General features: G+C 33.9%; 2 protein-coding genes across 2 annotated transcripts; both read left to right on the top strand.

Annotated features, from left to right (window-relative positions):
- The first annotated feature begins 3,314 nt into the window (after window positions 1-3,314).
- LOC147357237 (olfactory receptor 4C46-like) lies at window positions 3,315-4,266 on the top strand. The gene has a single exon (XM_086341952.1). It carries the CDS (start codon window positions 3,316-3,318, stop codon window positions 4,249-4,251), a length of 936 nt encoding a protein of 311 aa, XP_086198078.1. The 5' UTR covers window position 3,315; the 3' UTR covers window positions 4,252-4,266.
- Window positions 4,267-14,168: 9,902 nt separating this feature from the next.
- LOC147357236 (olfactory receptor 4C46-like) lies at window positions 14,169-15,128 on the top strand. The gene has a single exon (XM_086341951.1). The coding sequence runs from the start codon at window positions 14,190-14,192 to the stop codon at window positions 15,126-15,128; it is 939 nt and encodes a 312-aa protein (XP_086198077.1). The 5' UTR covers window positions 14,169-14,189.
- Window positions 15,129-15,841: the final 713 nt, after the last annotated feature.

The following is a 15,841-nucleotide window of genomic DNA, read 5'->3' as shown; positions in this document are numbered from 1 at the left end:
GAAGGGGACGACAGAGGATGAGATGGCTGGATGGCATCAACAACTGGATGGATGTGAGTCTGAGTGAACTCCGGGAGTTGGTGATGGACAGGGAGGCCTGGTGTGCTGGGATTCATGGGGTGGCAAATAGTCAGACACGACTGAGCGACTGATCTGATCTGATCTGATTAGATTTTCTATTTACATCCAAAGCCCTCTGATAAATATGAAAAATTGGTTTGGCATTTAATTACTCAGAAAAAAATACCAATAATTTTATGCCCTCACTGCTCTAAGTCTCTAGTAATCAATATGCAGTTTTCAGAAAAGTTTTAATACTGATAAACAGATAAAGTTTTCTGTCTGAGATGTATCCTTAAGTTAACTGGAATGATGCTGGAATGATGCCATAATTGGTATTCACATGACATTCAATTTTCTTAGAACCTAGGTTCAGATAGAGAAAGAGGACTCACATATTTTGGTTGCAAGTGCAGAGAATACAATTCCCCACCCAGAATGGGTGTTTCTCAAACATGTCTCTTCAGAATACCTGCTTCTGAGACAAAGCCTTTCCATCATAGAAGATAATTAATTCCAAGGAGAGATAATAACATCTACAAGAGGAAGTCCTTGAAAGTTTGTGGAAACCTGATTAAATATCCATGCATTGCAGGCAAAAATTCTTTTTTATTGTTTACATCTCCAGAACAAGATTCATCAAGGTTGGAATGATTCACTTTTATGTATTTCCACCACTCTTTCTTCTTCTTGTGTCTGGTACTACACCATTTTATAGAAGATGATTTCTGCATAATGTTCAAAATTAATCTATTCTAAATTCAAGTCCCAATTTGTGAAAACTTTATAGGTCTTTCATCTAGAAAAGATTTAGATTAAAATAAAATGACATGTCTACTGTGACACTCAATAATCTGACTAGTGTCTTTATGAGTATGTCATATCTTTCAAACTGAAAGTTACTTAGCCCAAGTGGAAGTCAATTTAAAATGGAATTAGTTCTGAACACCCTCAGATATCACTAATATCTTCTAAAGATCAGAAGGTAAGTTTATTAAATGCTTATAAACAATTACTTTATATATTTTTATATATATGTATTAATCATGTTATAACACTTTTCAAATATAGCCACAGACCATTACATATTCACCCTTTCCTTCAAAAGACGGTTAGTTAATATCACTAACCTAGTTTGATAGATGAAAAACTTAAGACTCGTACAGATTGAGAAATTTAAGGGAGCCAACTCTCCATCTCTAGATATTCTTCTTTGCCAGGACACACTTCTTTCAATAATTTAGATTAATAATGAAAATGAAAACAAAACTTAATACACTTCACACTCAGAAAGCCACAAATGTCTTAAAAGATAAAAGTCATCCTCTTTTTATTTCAAGCAAGCACATGGATAATTCTTTTAGGGATCAACTGCTATGAATGGTATGAGTCCCTGTGGCTTCTTAAAAAACAAAAAACAAAAAACATTGTAGATGTTTCTTCCCCAGTTTATTGCATGGTTAAATATGTTTCTCTGTTTTATTACTCAAAATGTCAAATCTTTGTACCTTCTGGGTGCATAGAAAGTCATAAAAATAAGTGAAGATCCTTTGTGTTTTCACAACAGTATGATGGATATGTTCATATTTGTTTCCTCAATTAATTCTCATAACAGCCTGTGAGGTAGACATATTGTTCTCACTTGATACCAGGGGAAACAAGAATGTAAGGTGTCAGGAAATATACCCCAGATCAAGGGGTTTTAAGTGGGGAAAAGCAAGATTCTGGTATTGTCTCTTTGATTCTCAAGCCAATGTGTTTCACCACTGGGATCATCATTTCAGCATTTTACAGAACAGTCTGTGCATGATTTGTAAGGAAATTAAGGGAAGAAGAAAATGAGGTGAAGGAGATGGAAAAAAAAAAAAACTAATTTGACTTTCAATGAAAGCAGTGCCACATGGTTATTAACATTTGGGATTCCAGTGTGTTATATTGTGCATACACGTGTCTGGTATGTGTATTTTCATTGTCAATGAAACTGCTTTGTATATACTTACCTCTGAAATACTATTTAAGCAATTATGATTATTGTAGTCATGTCAAAAGGAGTTTACTAACTCAACATTGTATATTTTAACCTAATATAAAGGATGTGTTTTAAGAATTTGCAGTAAAAAAAGATGAGAAGTATAATCTGAAATAATCTTAGACCTGCCTTTCATTAGTTGCTTGATTTGGGGCAGGATCTTTATCTTCTCTATTCTTCTATGTCCTGATGTGTAAAATAAGTATAAAAATGATGGCACTAATCATCTGGCAGGTTTATAACAAGGGTTAAATAACCAAATGTCTGAGAAAAAATTTTAGCACATACTAAGTGTTCATTAAATTTTCTAAAAAACAATTTTATTGAAGTATTGTTGATTTAAATTGAGGTCTGGCTTTCCAGGTGGTGCCATGGTAAAGAATCTGCCTGCCAATGGAAGAGATGCAGGATACATGGGTTCAATCCCTGAATCAGGTATCCCTGAATCCCTCTGTATCCCTGAATCCCCCATAGAAGGAAATGGCAACCCACTCCAGTATTCTTGCCTGGGAAATACCATGGACAGAGGAGCCTAGTGACTATAATTCATGTGTTTGCAAAGAGTCAGACATGACTGAGTATGCTTGCACTCCCACAATACTATCATTAATATTACTGCTAGCTTTAGTCTCTGAGATTATGTGCCAAAATGAGAAAAAAAATACCATTTACTATTTGTTTTCATATAGCACCCATGGAAATCAGTCATTATATAATTTTATTAGCTACTACAAAGTTATTGGATTTAGGTAATTGGTTTAGCAACTGTATTACAGAAGTCCCGGGATTTCACTATTCTTCCATTACCAGTGCACTGACAGAGTTAATATTAACTAGTCTCATAACTAGTTAATATTAACTAGTTAATATTAACTCTGTCAGTGCACTGGTAATGGAAAAATAGTGAAATCCCGGGACTTCTGTAATAGGCTTCCATCCCCTTAGTGAAACTCAGCTCACTCCGTCCTAGCACACAAAAATCTTTACTAGACCTACATACAAGATTCTCTCTCAAAAGCCTCTTCTTCACTACATTCATATTCTCAGATTCTTACCATCATATATAAGTAGTATTCAGCAGATTGGAACATTATCTTTTATCACAAAAAAGTCATAAGAATCTAGGCATGTGTTATTTATTAGGTAGATATGTTTAATGAACTCAAGGTTAAACTAAAACAAGATCTTTCCCTCCCCACCCCCCAGGTTATGTGGTTAACAATAACATGAGATACATGGAGAACAGGAACAATGTGACAGAGTTCATTCTACTGGGGCTGACACAGAATCCAAAGATGCAGAAAGTCATATTCATAGTCTTTTTGGTTGTCTACATTGTCTCTGTGGTAGGAAATGTGCTCACCATGGTCACCATCACTACCAGCCCATTATTGGGGTCTCCCATGTACTTTTTCCTGGCTCATCTCTCTTTTATTGATGTCTGCTATTCCTGTGTCAATACCCCTAAACTGATTGTAGATTCACTCCATAAGAAGAAAACCAGCTCTTTCATTGAATGCATGTGCCAGATCTTTGGAGAGCATTTATTTGCAGGTGCTGATGTCATCCTGCTGACTGCAATGGCCTATGACCGCTATGTGGCCATCTGCAAGCCCTTGCACTACACGACCACCATGAACTGGCAGGTGTGTTGGTTGCTAGTGGGAGTGGCATGGGCAGGAGGCTTTCTTCATGCAACCATTCAGATCCTCTTTATCTTCAGGTTACCCTTCTGTGGCCCTAATGTCATAGACCACTTTATGTGTGATCTGAACCCTTTGCTCGAACTTGCCTGCGCTGATACCCACACTCTAGGACTCTTTGTTGCTGCCAACAGTGGGTTCATCTGTCTGTTAATCTTCCTCCTCTTGGTTGGCTCCTATACAGTCATTCTGCTCTCTTTAAGGACACGGAGCTTGGAGGCGAGGCAAAAAGCCCTTTCCACCTTGATGTCCCACATTACAGCGATCCTCTTGTTCTTTGTGCCAAGCGTTTTTACTTACATGAGACCAGCAGTTACTTTACCTATTGATAAAGCAGTTGCTGTATTCTACACTATGATAACTCCCATGTTAAGTCCCTTAATATATACCTTGAGAAATGACCAGATGAAAAATGCCGTTAGGAAATTGTGTAGTAGAAAAGTGATTTCAAGTAATTGATAAAATGTGCTTGTGTTCCAATGTTCATTCAACTGATGCAAATGTCAAAAGGACATTATTGGTGAATGCACATAATCAGTTAAGAATATCAATGAGATAAAGAAAATAATAACCAACAGAAATCATTGCTTCTGCAAAAAGGGGAGAAGAAAGTAATTCAAGAAATGATAGAATGACCTAGCAGAGGACAACTCATATTATTTAAAATGTTCTGCAAAATCAGAAACTGATTTTACTAGTTTCATCACTGTATATACATTCATAAGCTTTAATCCCAGTAAAATGAAATAAAATAGATAATTCATTGACATTTAGCAGTCATTTCTATAATAACACAAGAGGTAGGCATTCTTTTTATTCCCATTTTAACAGGTGAGTAATAAACATAAAAGAGGATGATCCAAACAAAAAAATTGAAGATCCAGTAATCAGAGTATAACTTCCTCTCATTCCATGTTCTTCACTGCTGTGATATACTGCCAGGCAATGCAATAGTAAGGTAATATAATTATACTGTTACCATTTATTGGGACAACAGCAATCCTGGACTAATTATCTATCTTTCTCTCTCTCTATATATATATCCAAATATATATTTGTTATATATTTATATATTTAATTGGCTCTTTTTACTAGTATATGTACTGTCTTTTATTAAATACATATATTCATATGTATAACTAAATCACATATTTTCACTTACTCTGTTCATTTTTTATGTATCATAGTGGGTTGTAATATGTTGATTGTAACACCATGTTATGTAACTACTTTTGAAATACAAAATGAATGGGTAATTTAAACTCTAACGCATAAATAACAATGTTACACCATATTAAAAAATCCTTTTAGCATTAAGAAACATTAAAAATAAAAAACGTGATGCATAAAAAAGCACCCCCCCCAAATTCTGTATTTTCATGTCAGCAATTTATATTTACAAACCATCAGAAAAGAGGATGATTTAAATAAAAGAATATTTTAATTCCAGACAGTAATTTCAATGTATTCTCTAAACAGTCCTATTCCATGAAATACTTGCAGACTTCCTAGCAATAATTTCTGCAAATAGCACAATTTTGGTTTATGATAAATGTTGAATGGATAAACATTATTAGAAAGGAAAATGAATACATTCAGTAAAATATAGGGAAAAAGAAAATAGTAGTGGAGAATAGGAATTTTTTTCTCATCTTTTTCATAATCTAGGAAGAATTCTAGTTATGTCTATTTTGGAAGCCACAAGTTGTTTTAGTCCTGCTTATGTAAGAAAAAAAAATTGAAAGTATGTTATCACATTAAAAAAAAATCTTTTACACTGATATCTTCTCTGTTCTTAGAATTTATTAGTTTATGAATATTGTTTGATTTGTTATATTTTTCTTTTTTCAAATTAATTTTTTTTTATTTTTAAACTTTTAATTTTGTATTAGAGTATAGTCAATTAACAATGTTGTGATAGTTTCAGGTGAATAGCAAAGGGACTTAATAGCAATACATATACATGTACTAATTCTTTCCCAAAGTCCCTTCCCATCCAAGCTGCTATATAATATTGAGCAGAGTTACATGTGCTATTCAGTAGATCCCTGTTTGTTATTGATTTTAAATACAGCAGTGTGCACACATCCATCCCATGTACATGTTGTATTTTTCTGTTATTAATTTTTATTTCTAAATTTTTATTACTTTTTAAATGAAAAATGGTTTTAAAAATATGTAGCTCTGTCTATACAGAAAACAATTTCAGTGAAAATATTTTCCATTCAGTTCTTTTGTCCTTCGTTCATTAAACAACAAATATTTTTGAGCTCAAGAAATATAACAATGGTCCATGGGGTTGCAAAGAGTCAGGGACTTCTGAAGTGACTGCACATGTGCACGTAGATGACTTTGATCAGTGGGCAGAGGAAGGGGAGTTTTGTGACTTTTATGCCAAGAGTTCTGCAATGATAAGCAGGCATCACACCAAAGCAGACAGTTGCAGAACTAATAGCCCTATTCATTATTTAAAAAAAAAAAAAAATCCTTGAAGGTCAGTAGAGATGGAAATCCTCCCAGTTAGTACAAGTTCAGGCACTACACCTGGTTTTTCATCTTGATTGGAAAAAGACATGTCAGATGTGCAATATGTATTGATTCATGGATTTTGACCAACAATTTGGCTGGATGTTAGGAACGAGGAAAGAGCGTGTTTAGAAAATTGGGCAAAACCAATTTGGTCAAAACCCCAAAATTCTAAGGTCAGTTGTTTATAATATGTAAGCAATTGTTTGAGGCATGTGGGGTAAGAATCTCAGCACAGGGAACACGTCGGATTAAGGAGAGTATAAGGTGCCACAGGAATCTGGTGGCTACAGTCCATGGGGGTTGCAAAGAGTTGGACACAACTGAGTGATTAACACTTTCACTGCATCAACAGGCTACTTGCAACGGGCCTTAAACTTCCAAAGTAAAACCTTTCAAGATAGATTCAATCATAAGAGCTGAATTCAATCATAAGTAGGTTGTTTGAAAGAATTGAGAGAGTAAAGAAAGCATATTGCATGAAGAATAAGAAGTAGCTTGAAAAATAACAAATTGTAATAAAAAAAGTCACTTTCAAGAAAGTCTAAATACAATAATTTTTTTTTTTTCAACTGTTGGAAGAAAAGAAGCAACTGTAAGTAAAACATATGGTGGTGTTCCTATCTTTAAGATTTAGGAAAAACTGTAGAAAAGTTATTTGTATACATGCTGTATCACAAATGTATCATGGAAATTATAATTTGGGGGTTCATACTACACACAATTATTGAAAGCAAAACATCAAATACAGTTAAACGATTTGGGAACCAAAAAAAAAAAACCCAAAACAAAAATGGTGACAGTGCTTAGAAATTTCATCAAAAGACCTTGTGCGTGTGAAGGAAGGGCCCATCGATGGATTTTATGGTTTTCAGTGACCAGAGCCCAGATACTGATCAGGTCAAACAGGGGTCTCCAAGGTCCTTGCTTCCTTCTAAGAAAAATGTTAAGTCATTTCCTTGTTCCCAAGGAAAGAGTTCCTGGGGAAGCAATAGTTACTTTCAGAGAGAAGGTTTCTCCATCTGCCTTTCCCCTTCTATAGCTGTTGAAACCTATAAAAGGTTACTCTAAGGAAATTTTAAAAGTCTTATAAATAGAAACATATCTCACATTCATAGATTAAACAATTAGTATAATTAAGATAACATAATTCCTCACAGTGATCTGTAGACTCTATAATTTCCATCCAGATACTAATGTTATTCTTCTTTTTTTTTTTTTTTTCCCAGAATGAAAACATTGATCCTAAAATTCATAAGGCACTCCAAGAAACCTTAAATAGCTAAAGAGCCTTGAAATAGTTTTGAAATGTTCTGTATTAAGAACAAATTGGGAGGACTCACACTTCTTGCTGAACTTAATAAAAGCTACAGTAATTAAAACAATGTATTAGAATGAGATGACAAAGATCAAAAGAATAGAAATAAAAGTCCAGAAATAACCCTTATATCTACTGGCAATTATTTTTTCACAAGGTTGCCAACACCATTCCATAGGCATTGAATACTATATATACAGGTAGTACTGAAAAACTTTTGTATCAAAATTAAAAAAAAATGAATTTGGAACCCTACCTCACACCATAAATGGATACTAACTCAAAAGCGATCAAGGATCAGATGCACATCTAAAAATATAAAATTCTTGGTAGGGAGAAATATTCATAACCTTGAATAAGCCACAAATAGCACAAGGAAAATAGAAGAATTAGATTCAATCAAAATTAAAAACTCTTGTGCATCAAGAGACACTATCAAGAAAATGAAAGCTAGAAGCACTGTTGATGGGAATGTAAAATAGTGATAAGATGTTGGTCCTCTCTATTGTTTTGTTCACTTTCTTTTCATTTATTTTTTTTCTCTGATCTTCATGATGGCTTTCTATTAACTTCGGTATTAAACAAATTAAAGTGAATGAAATATGCCAAGTTATTTAATAATAATTCACCATGATCATATGTAAGTTATACCAGGAATAAAATATTATTTGAAGTGAAAAACATAATCAATTATATTCACTAAATTAACAGAATAAAAGAGGATAATAACATCATTTCAGTTGTTGTTCAGTTGCTAAGTTGTGACTAACATTTTGTGATCATTTCAATAGATGCATACAAATTAATACACTTCTATTTGTATTTATGAATGAAAATATTTATGAATAAATATCCCAGAAGATAGTTATTACTAAATAAGGAAAGGAAAAGTGTTTACTCAACCTGATAAAAAAGGCATTGGTATAAAAACTATAGCCACCCTCATACTTAATGATGAATTCTCTCTCAAGATTGAAAACAAGTCTCTCCTTTCCAAATTCTGTTCTACATTATAAGACTCCAGCCATTGCAACAAAGTAAGAAAAATAAAGGACACACAGATGGGTAGAGAAGAGCAAGATCATGCAAATATTTTTATGGGCAGATAACATCCTTATATAGTTAAAAATTGTGAAGGCCTCTACAAAAAATAAAATAGACCTAAGCAACTAACTAAACAAGGTGACAGGATAGAATTTCAACACAAAATATCAAATGGATTTCTATAAAAGCAATTAAAAATATAAACAAAATGTTATGTAAAATACTACAAAACGTTAACTTTGATGATTGTATTATGAGCACATTTAAAAATATAGTCAAGATTTATATATGAAAACCATAAAATACTATTGAAAGTAAATATCTAAGTAAAGGGATATATATGCCATGTTGATAGATTAACAGATTCAATGTGTTTACCATATCAATTTTTATAATTTTAAAGCAATTCCAATAAATATAGCCCACAGATATTTGAAGAAACTAAAAATAATGTTTTGAAATTTATCCTGAAATATAAACTTTTTATTTATTTATTTATTTTTACTTTACAATATTCTATTGGTTTTGCCATACATCAACATGAATCTGCCATGGGTGTACATGTGTTCCCAATCCTGAGCCCCCCTCCCACCTCCCTCCCCATACCATCCCTCTGGGTCATCCCAGTGCACCAGCCCCAAGCTTCCTGTATCCTGCATCAAACCTGGACTGGCAATTCATTTCTTATATGATATTATATATTTTTTAATGCCATTCTCCCAAATCATCCCCCCGCTCCCTCTCCCACAGAGTCCAAAAGACTTTTCTATACATCTGTGTCTCTTTTGCTGTCTCCCATACAGGGTTATCATTACCATCTTTCTAAATTCCGTAAGTATGCGTTAGTATACTGAATTGGTGTTTTTCTTTCTGGCTTACTTCACTTTGTATAATAGGCTCCAGTTTCATCCACCTCATTAGAACTGATTCAAATGTACTCTTTTTAATGGCTGAGTAATACTCCATTGTGTATATGTACCACAGCTTTCTTATCCATTCATCTGCTAATGGACATCTAGGTTGCTTCCATGTCCTGGCTATTATAAACAGTGCTGTGATGAACTTTGGGGTACACATGTCTCTTTCAATTCTGGTTTCCTCAGTGTGTATGCCCAGCAGTGGAATTGCTGGGTCATATGGCAGTTCTATTTCCAGTTTTTTAAGGAATCTCCACACTGTTCTCCATAGTGGCTGTACTGAAATATAAACTTTTAAAAGAAATAGGGATGAAAAAGAACTCTCAATAAAATAACAAAATTGGAAAATGATTCTACCAAAACTGAAGACTTAGTATAAACTTCTCATAACCATGTTGTATAGTACTGAAACATAATAGACTATACTTAAAAAATGTAAATGTAGAGTTTCTTTAAAAAAAAAAAAAGACGTCAAGTTAATTCAATGCAAAATAAGAGATTTTTCAACAAATGCTGATTTTTTCACAAGTGTTTATTTATAATGTCAGGTCTAAAATATTGATCTACCTCCACATCAGGTACGTTTGTTCTAGAATTTTTCCAGGCTTAAGTTTAACATCTAGTTATTTGACTCATTTTGCATTAATTTTTGCATAAAGTAGTGGTTGAAGTTCATTGTTTTATTATATGGATAATCTAGAATATATAATAGTGCTAATTAGCATTATTACTAAGAAAATGTGAAGTTTCTTTTATAGGTACATTGTGGAGAAGGAAATGGCAACCCACTCCAGTATTCTTGCCTGGAAAATCCCATGGAAAGAGGAAGCTGGTGGGCTACAGTTCATGAAGTTGCAAAGAGTTGAACACTGCTGAGGACAGACACACATAGGTACTTTGTATATATATGCTATGTATATGTGTATATATATAATGTAAATACATTTATATATAAAAGTTTACACATACAATTTTATATACTACATAAATTTGTGTGTGTGTGTGTGTGTGTGTGTATATATATATATATATATAAAGAGTCATGTTCGACTCTTTGTGACCCCATGGACTGTAGCCTACCACACTCCTCCATCCATGGGATTTTCCAGGCAAGAGTACTGGAGTGGGTTGCCATTTCCTTCTCCAGGGGATCTCCCTGACCCAGGGATTGAACCTGGGTCTCCCACATTGTAGGCAGATGCTTTACTATCTGAGCCAGCAGGGAAGTCATACACACACACACACACACACACACACACACATATATATATGTACCTATATCTAGAATATATAAACCATCTTTACAACAACTTAGTAATAAGAAACTCAGATATCATTCTTAAATTGTGCAAAACATTTGAAAAGAAACTTCCAGAGGTGGAAAAAAAATAGATACGTGAATGGCCAATAAAGTATTTTTTAAAATGTTCAACATTATTAGTCATCAGGGAAAACAAACTAAAACCTTAGTAATCTATCACTGCACATGTTCTAAAATGACTAAAAGGGAAAAAAAATCATGCAAAGTGATAAGAATGGTGAACAATTCTTGTATTTGAATTTAGAACTCCCTTCTTGAGCTTTAAATATCTCTCCACATGTTTAATGTTGCCTAGGATTCCGTAATGATCATCACATGGATTCCTGAGATGATGTATCTGGAGCCTTTTATAGTTTCCATTTATTCTAAAAGTACTATGATAATTGCAAAAAACTGGTTTGACACCAAGTATTTTAAAACCACTGCCATTATTATGTCCTCATTGCTTTTGTCTCTCTTGACAATGGATACCAGGTTTCCAGTAATACCTTTGTATGGATAAGATGGAAGTTTTCTTTCCAAAATAAGTGCACAGGTTGACTACATCATAAGCTGCCAGGCTGGAATTAAGCAATCCTTGCTAGTCACAGGACATCAACCTTCTTAGAAAGCTTGGTTCAGATAGAATAAGGGAACTCGCATGTTTTGGTTGCAAGCAGGGAATACAATTCCCCACTCAGGAATGAGAGTTTTATAAATGCATGCCTCCAGAATACCTGCTTCTAAGACAAAACTTTAACATCAAAGCAGATAATTAATTCACTGGAGAGAAAATAGCATCTACAAGACAAGAACGTTTATGGAAGTCTCTTTAAATATCCATGCATTACAGATGAAAATGTCTTTTCTGTTTTCATCTCCAGAGCAAAATTCATCAAGGGTGCAATAACACATTTGCATATGTTTTCACCACTCTTTCTGCCTCTTGTCTGTAAGACTAAAACTACTTGTTTTAGCCAGTTCCCCATAATGTTCCAAGCTAATGCATTCTAAATTCAAGCCCCGGATTTTCTTTGTAAACTTTGTGAGTCTTTAGGCTAGAAGAAAAGACTTAAAAAAAAAAAAAAAAAAAAGGATAATATTTCTGCTGTGAATAATCTGAACAGGGTCTTTTGGAATATGTCATATCTTTCATACTGAAAGCTACTTATCCCAAGATGAGGCAGGATAATTTGAAAATGGAATTAGTTCTGAGCACTTTGAAAATCATTAATATCTTCTAAGACCAGAAGGTAAGTTGTTTGATAGTGTCAATTATAGAGCTTGTGATTTTCTGTATACAGTAATCATTCTGTTTCAACAGTTTTCAAATATAGTAATAGAGCATTTTAACTTCACCCCATTCTTCAAAAGGTAGTTTGTAAATATCATTAACATAATTTTACAAATGAAAAAATTGTGGCTCATAGAATTTAAGAAATGTTTAAGATCTAACTAAATATCAGATATAGTTCTTTGGCCATGAGATACTTCTTTTAATGATTAAGACTAATCGTGTGAATGAAAATAAAACTTTAAATATAATTTACACATATGTAAATAAACATAAATATTAAATTATATAAATCATCACTTGTTTAGTTCAAACATGAATGTGAAGAACCTTTCCTGGATCAACTGCTGTGAATAATAAGGGTCTCTGTGACTTCATTAAAAGTAAAATTGGAGATAACTCTTCCTCACTTTAATTGGTTAATTTATTTGTATTATTGCACAAAATGTCAGTTCTTCCTACTGCTGCATTCATAAGTAGAAGAATAAATGAAATGCCTTTATGTGTTCTCCACAGTGTGGTGGATATATTCATACATGTTTCCTAAATCACTTTTTATAACAACCTGTGAGGTAGAGGCTATTGTTCTCACTTGATTAGAGGAAACAAGGATGGAAGCTGCAAAGAAGTGTACCCCAGATCAAGAAGTTGTAAGTAGGGGAAAGCAAGATTCTTATCTGGTCTTTCTGAGTCTCAAAACAGCATACTCAACAACTGGGATTGTGATTTTCAACATTTTGCAGAAGAATCTGTGAGATTATATTTTATAGGGGAATTGGAGAGAGACAAAAAGGCTAAGGGAACACAAAAATAAAGTGGATCTACAAAGAAAGCAGCACCATATGTTGTTGTTGCTGTTGTTGTTCAGTCGCTCAGTCATGTCCAACTCTTTGTGATCCCATGGGCTGCAGCATGCCGGGCTTCCCTGTCCTCCACCATCTCCTGGAGCTTACTAAAAATCATTAATTAATTAATATTTGAGGATTCAAAAAAGCTATATTGTGTGTGTATGTGTGGCTGTTCCTGTGTGGCTGTTGTATTTGCTTGATATACATTTGCTTCTAAAGTTATTAAAATAATTCAAGTCATCATGGTCACATCAAAATAATTTACTAGGTAAATATTGTTTATTATGATATAATATAGAGCATGAGTTAAAAATTTGAAGCACAGTCAGTATTCATTAAGTTTTAGTTAATGATTATTATTATGACTAAAAGTAGTCTTTACAATTTTTAATCCTGTGCAAAATAATGAAATAATACTATCCACCTAGGTTGCCATCATGCCATGATGATGTCAGTCATTGGAAGTATGTTTGTTAGCATTATAAATTTACTGGAATTAGGCAACACATTGATCATTCAATTACAGTAACTGTGTCCTTTCATTTCCTTCTCATCAACAATGCTCTGTTAAAATTTTTGCCAACTATTACAATTAGTCTGATAGTGAGGTTCCCTTATCTATCCTCCTTCACTTTCCTGAACCTCCACCTACTTCATAAAAGTCACACAAAGACCTCTATTTGAGTTATATCCAGCATTCCTTCTTTCTCAAATGCTTCTTCATCTTTCCACTAGTATTCCAATTACTTTCCCTGGTTTCTCATTTTCTAAGATTAAAAGGAAAACTCTTTAACTTTGAATTTATAGTCTTTGCATCCATTTTCTATTTCTTTTTTCAGGCTTAGTTGCCACTACACATGAGACCTACTGCTTCTACTAAGGCCCTAAGTCATCTCACATGATTCAGTGTACAGAGATACCCTCTTGCCTCTGTGTTCACTAAATTCCTCCTGATTCTAAGCATTATCTTCTGCCAGGAAAGAATTTGAGTAATTTTTCAAGATATCAGAAGCTTTTTTTTTTTTAATCTCAAATAAACTCACAAGGATACAGAACTCAATAGAACTTAGGTGTTTATTATCAGAGACAATGATTCAAGGTTACATTATGAAAAAGTGACATTTTTTCATGTAATGTAATTAACCATAATATGAGATATATGGAGAAAAGGAATAATGTGACAGAATTTATTCTACTGGGACTCACACAGAATCTGAAGGTGCAGAAAATCATATTTGCTTTGTTTCTCATTGTCTACATTGTCTCTATGGTAGGGAATGTGCTCACCTTGGTCACCATCGCCACCAGCTCATTATTGGGGTCCCCCATGTACTTTTTCCTGGCTCATCTCTCTTTTATTGATGCCTGCTATTCCTGTGTCAATACCCCTAAACTCATTATAAATTCACTCTATGAGAAGAAAGTCAGCCCTTTCAATGGATGCATGACTCAAATATTTGGGGAACTTTTCTTTGGAGGTGCTGATGTCATCCTGCTTACTGTGATGGCCTATGACCGCTACGTGGCCATCTGCAAACCCTTGCACTATACGACCATCATGAATCGGCAGCTGTGTGGACTGCTAGTGGGAGTGGCGTGGGTGGGAGGCTTTCTTCATGGAATAATTCAGATCCTCTTCATCTTCAGGTTACCCTTCTGTGGCCCTAATGTCATAGACCACTTTATGTGTGATCTGAACCCTTTGCTCGATCTTGCCTGCACTGATACCCACATTCTAGGACTCTTTGTTGCTGCCAACAGTGGGTTCATCTGTCTGTTAAACTTCCTTCTCTTGATGGGCTCTTATGTGGTCATTCTGCACTCCCTAAGGACCTACAGCTTGGAGGCGAGGCAAAAAGCCCTCTCCACCTGCATCTCCCACATCACAGCAGTTGTCTTCTTCTTCGTGCCCTGCATATTTGTGTACCTGAGACCCGCAGCTACTTTGCCTCTTGATAAAGCAGTGGCTGTATTTTACACTATGATAACTCCCATGTTAAATCCCTTAATCTATACCTTGAGAAATGACCAGATGAAAAATGCCATTTGGAAATTGTTTAGTCGGAAAACTATTACAAATGTAATATAAATGTGCCTGGACACCAAAGTCAGTTGAAGAGAGGGAAAGTTCAAAAGGATATTTTTGACCAAAGAAAGAAACTAGTATAAATCATAAGTTCTACAAAGAGGGCAGAATAAACGGGTGTAGAAATGGGACAAAAAAACAGGCTTTTGCAAATTTGGAAAACTACCAATTTTTTACCTATTTATCTATCTTCATTACTGTTTATGGATTCAAAACTATTTTTCTAATAAAACAAAGTGACAAAATATGCTGATATTTATTAATAATCTCAATTACAATCGAAAGTGTAGACATAGCTATTATCACCATATTACAAGTGAGCGAACAAACAGCAAGGAATATGTTTCAAAGCAAAAATACTGAGGAACCAGTGACCAGAACCTACCTGTACTATCAGACCATGTTCTTAAATGTTGTGATGTATGACCAGGCCATAATAATCAACAAACAACATAGTTACATTTGTTAGCATTTATAGAAACAGTTCTGCTGAAATATATATTTATATAGATATGTATCATACATTAGTATATACACTATCATAATGTATATATATATATTTAGTTGTCATTATATATGAATAAATGTTAATGATTTTAATAATACTGACCACTTTTAATGTGTCATAGTTGATGGTTTTATGGCAAGTAGTGTGTTACTGTGGTGTTTAACTATTCTAGGAATATAAAAGCAATGGACCATTTAATATCTAAGTA

This window comes from Bos grunniens, chromosome 15, assembly GCF_055505025.1.
Source record: "Bos grunniens cultivar Pamir isolate PY7600 chromosome 15, Bosgru_T2T1.0, whole genome shotgun sequence".
Classification (NCBI taxonomy): domain Eukaryota; kingdom Metazoa; phylum Chordata; class Mammalia; order Artiodactyla; family Bovidae; genus Bos; species Bos grunniens.
Note: the sequence above shows the minus strand (reverse complement) of the source record. Positions and strands in the feature narration are given on the sequence as shown.

Bases quoted from the DNA above. Each gene is read 5' to 3' on its own strand.
- LOC147357237 (XM_086341952.1), top strand. From the start codon at position 3,316: ATGAGATACATGGAGAACAGGAACAATGTGACAGAGTTCATTCTACTG.
- LOC147357236 (XM_086341951.1), top strand. From the start codon at position 14,190: ATGAGATATATGGAGAAAAGGAATAATGTGACAGAATTTATTCTACTG.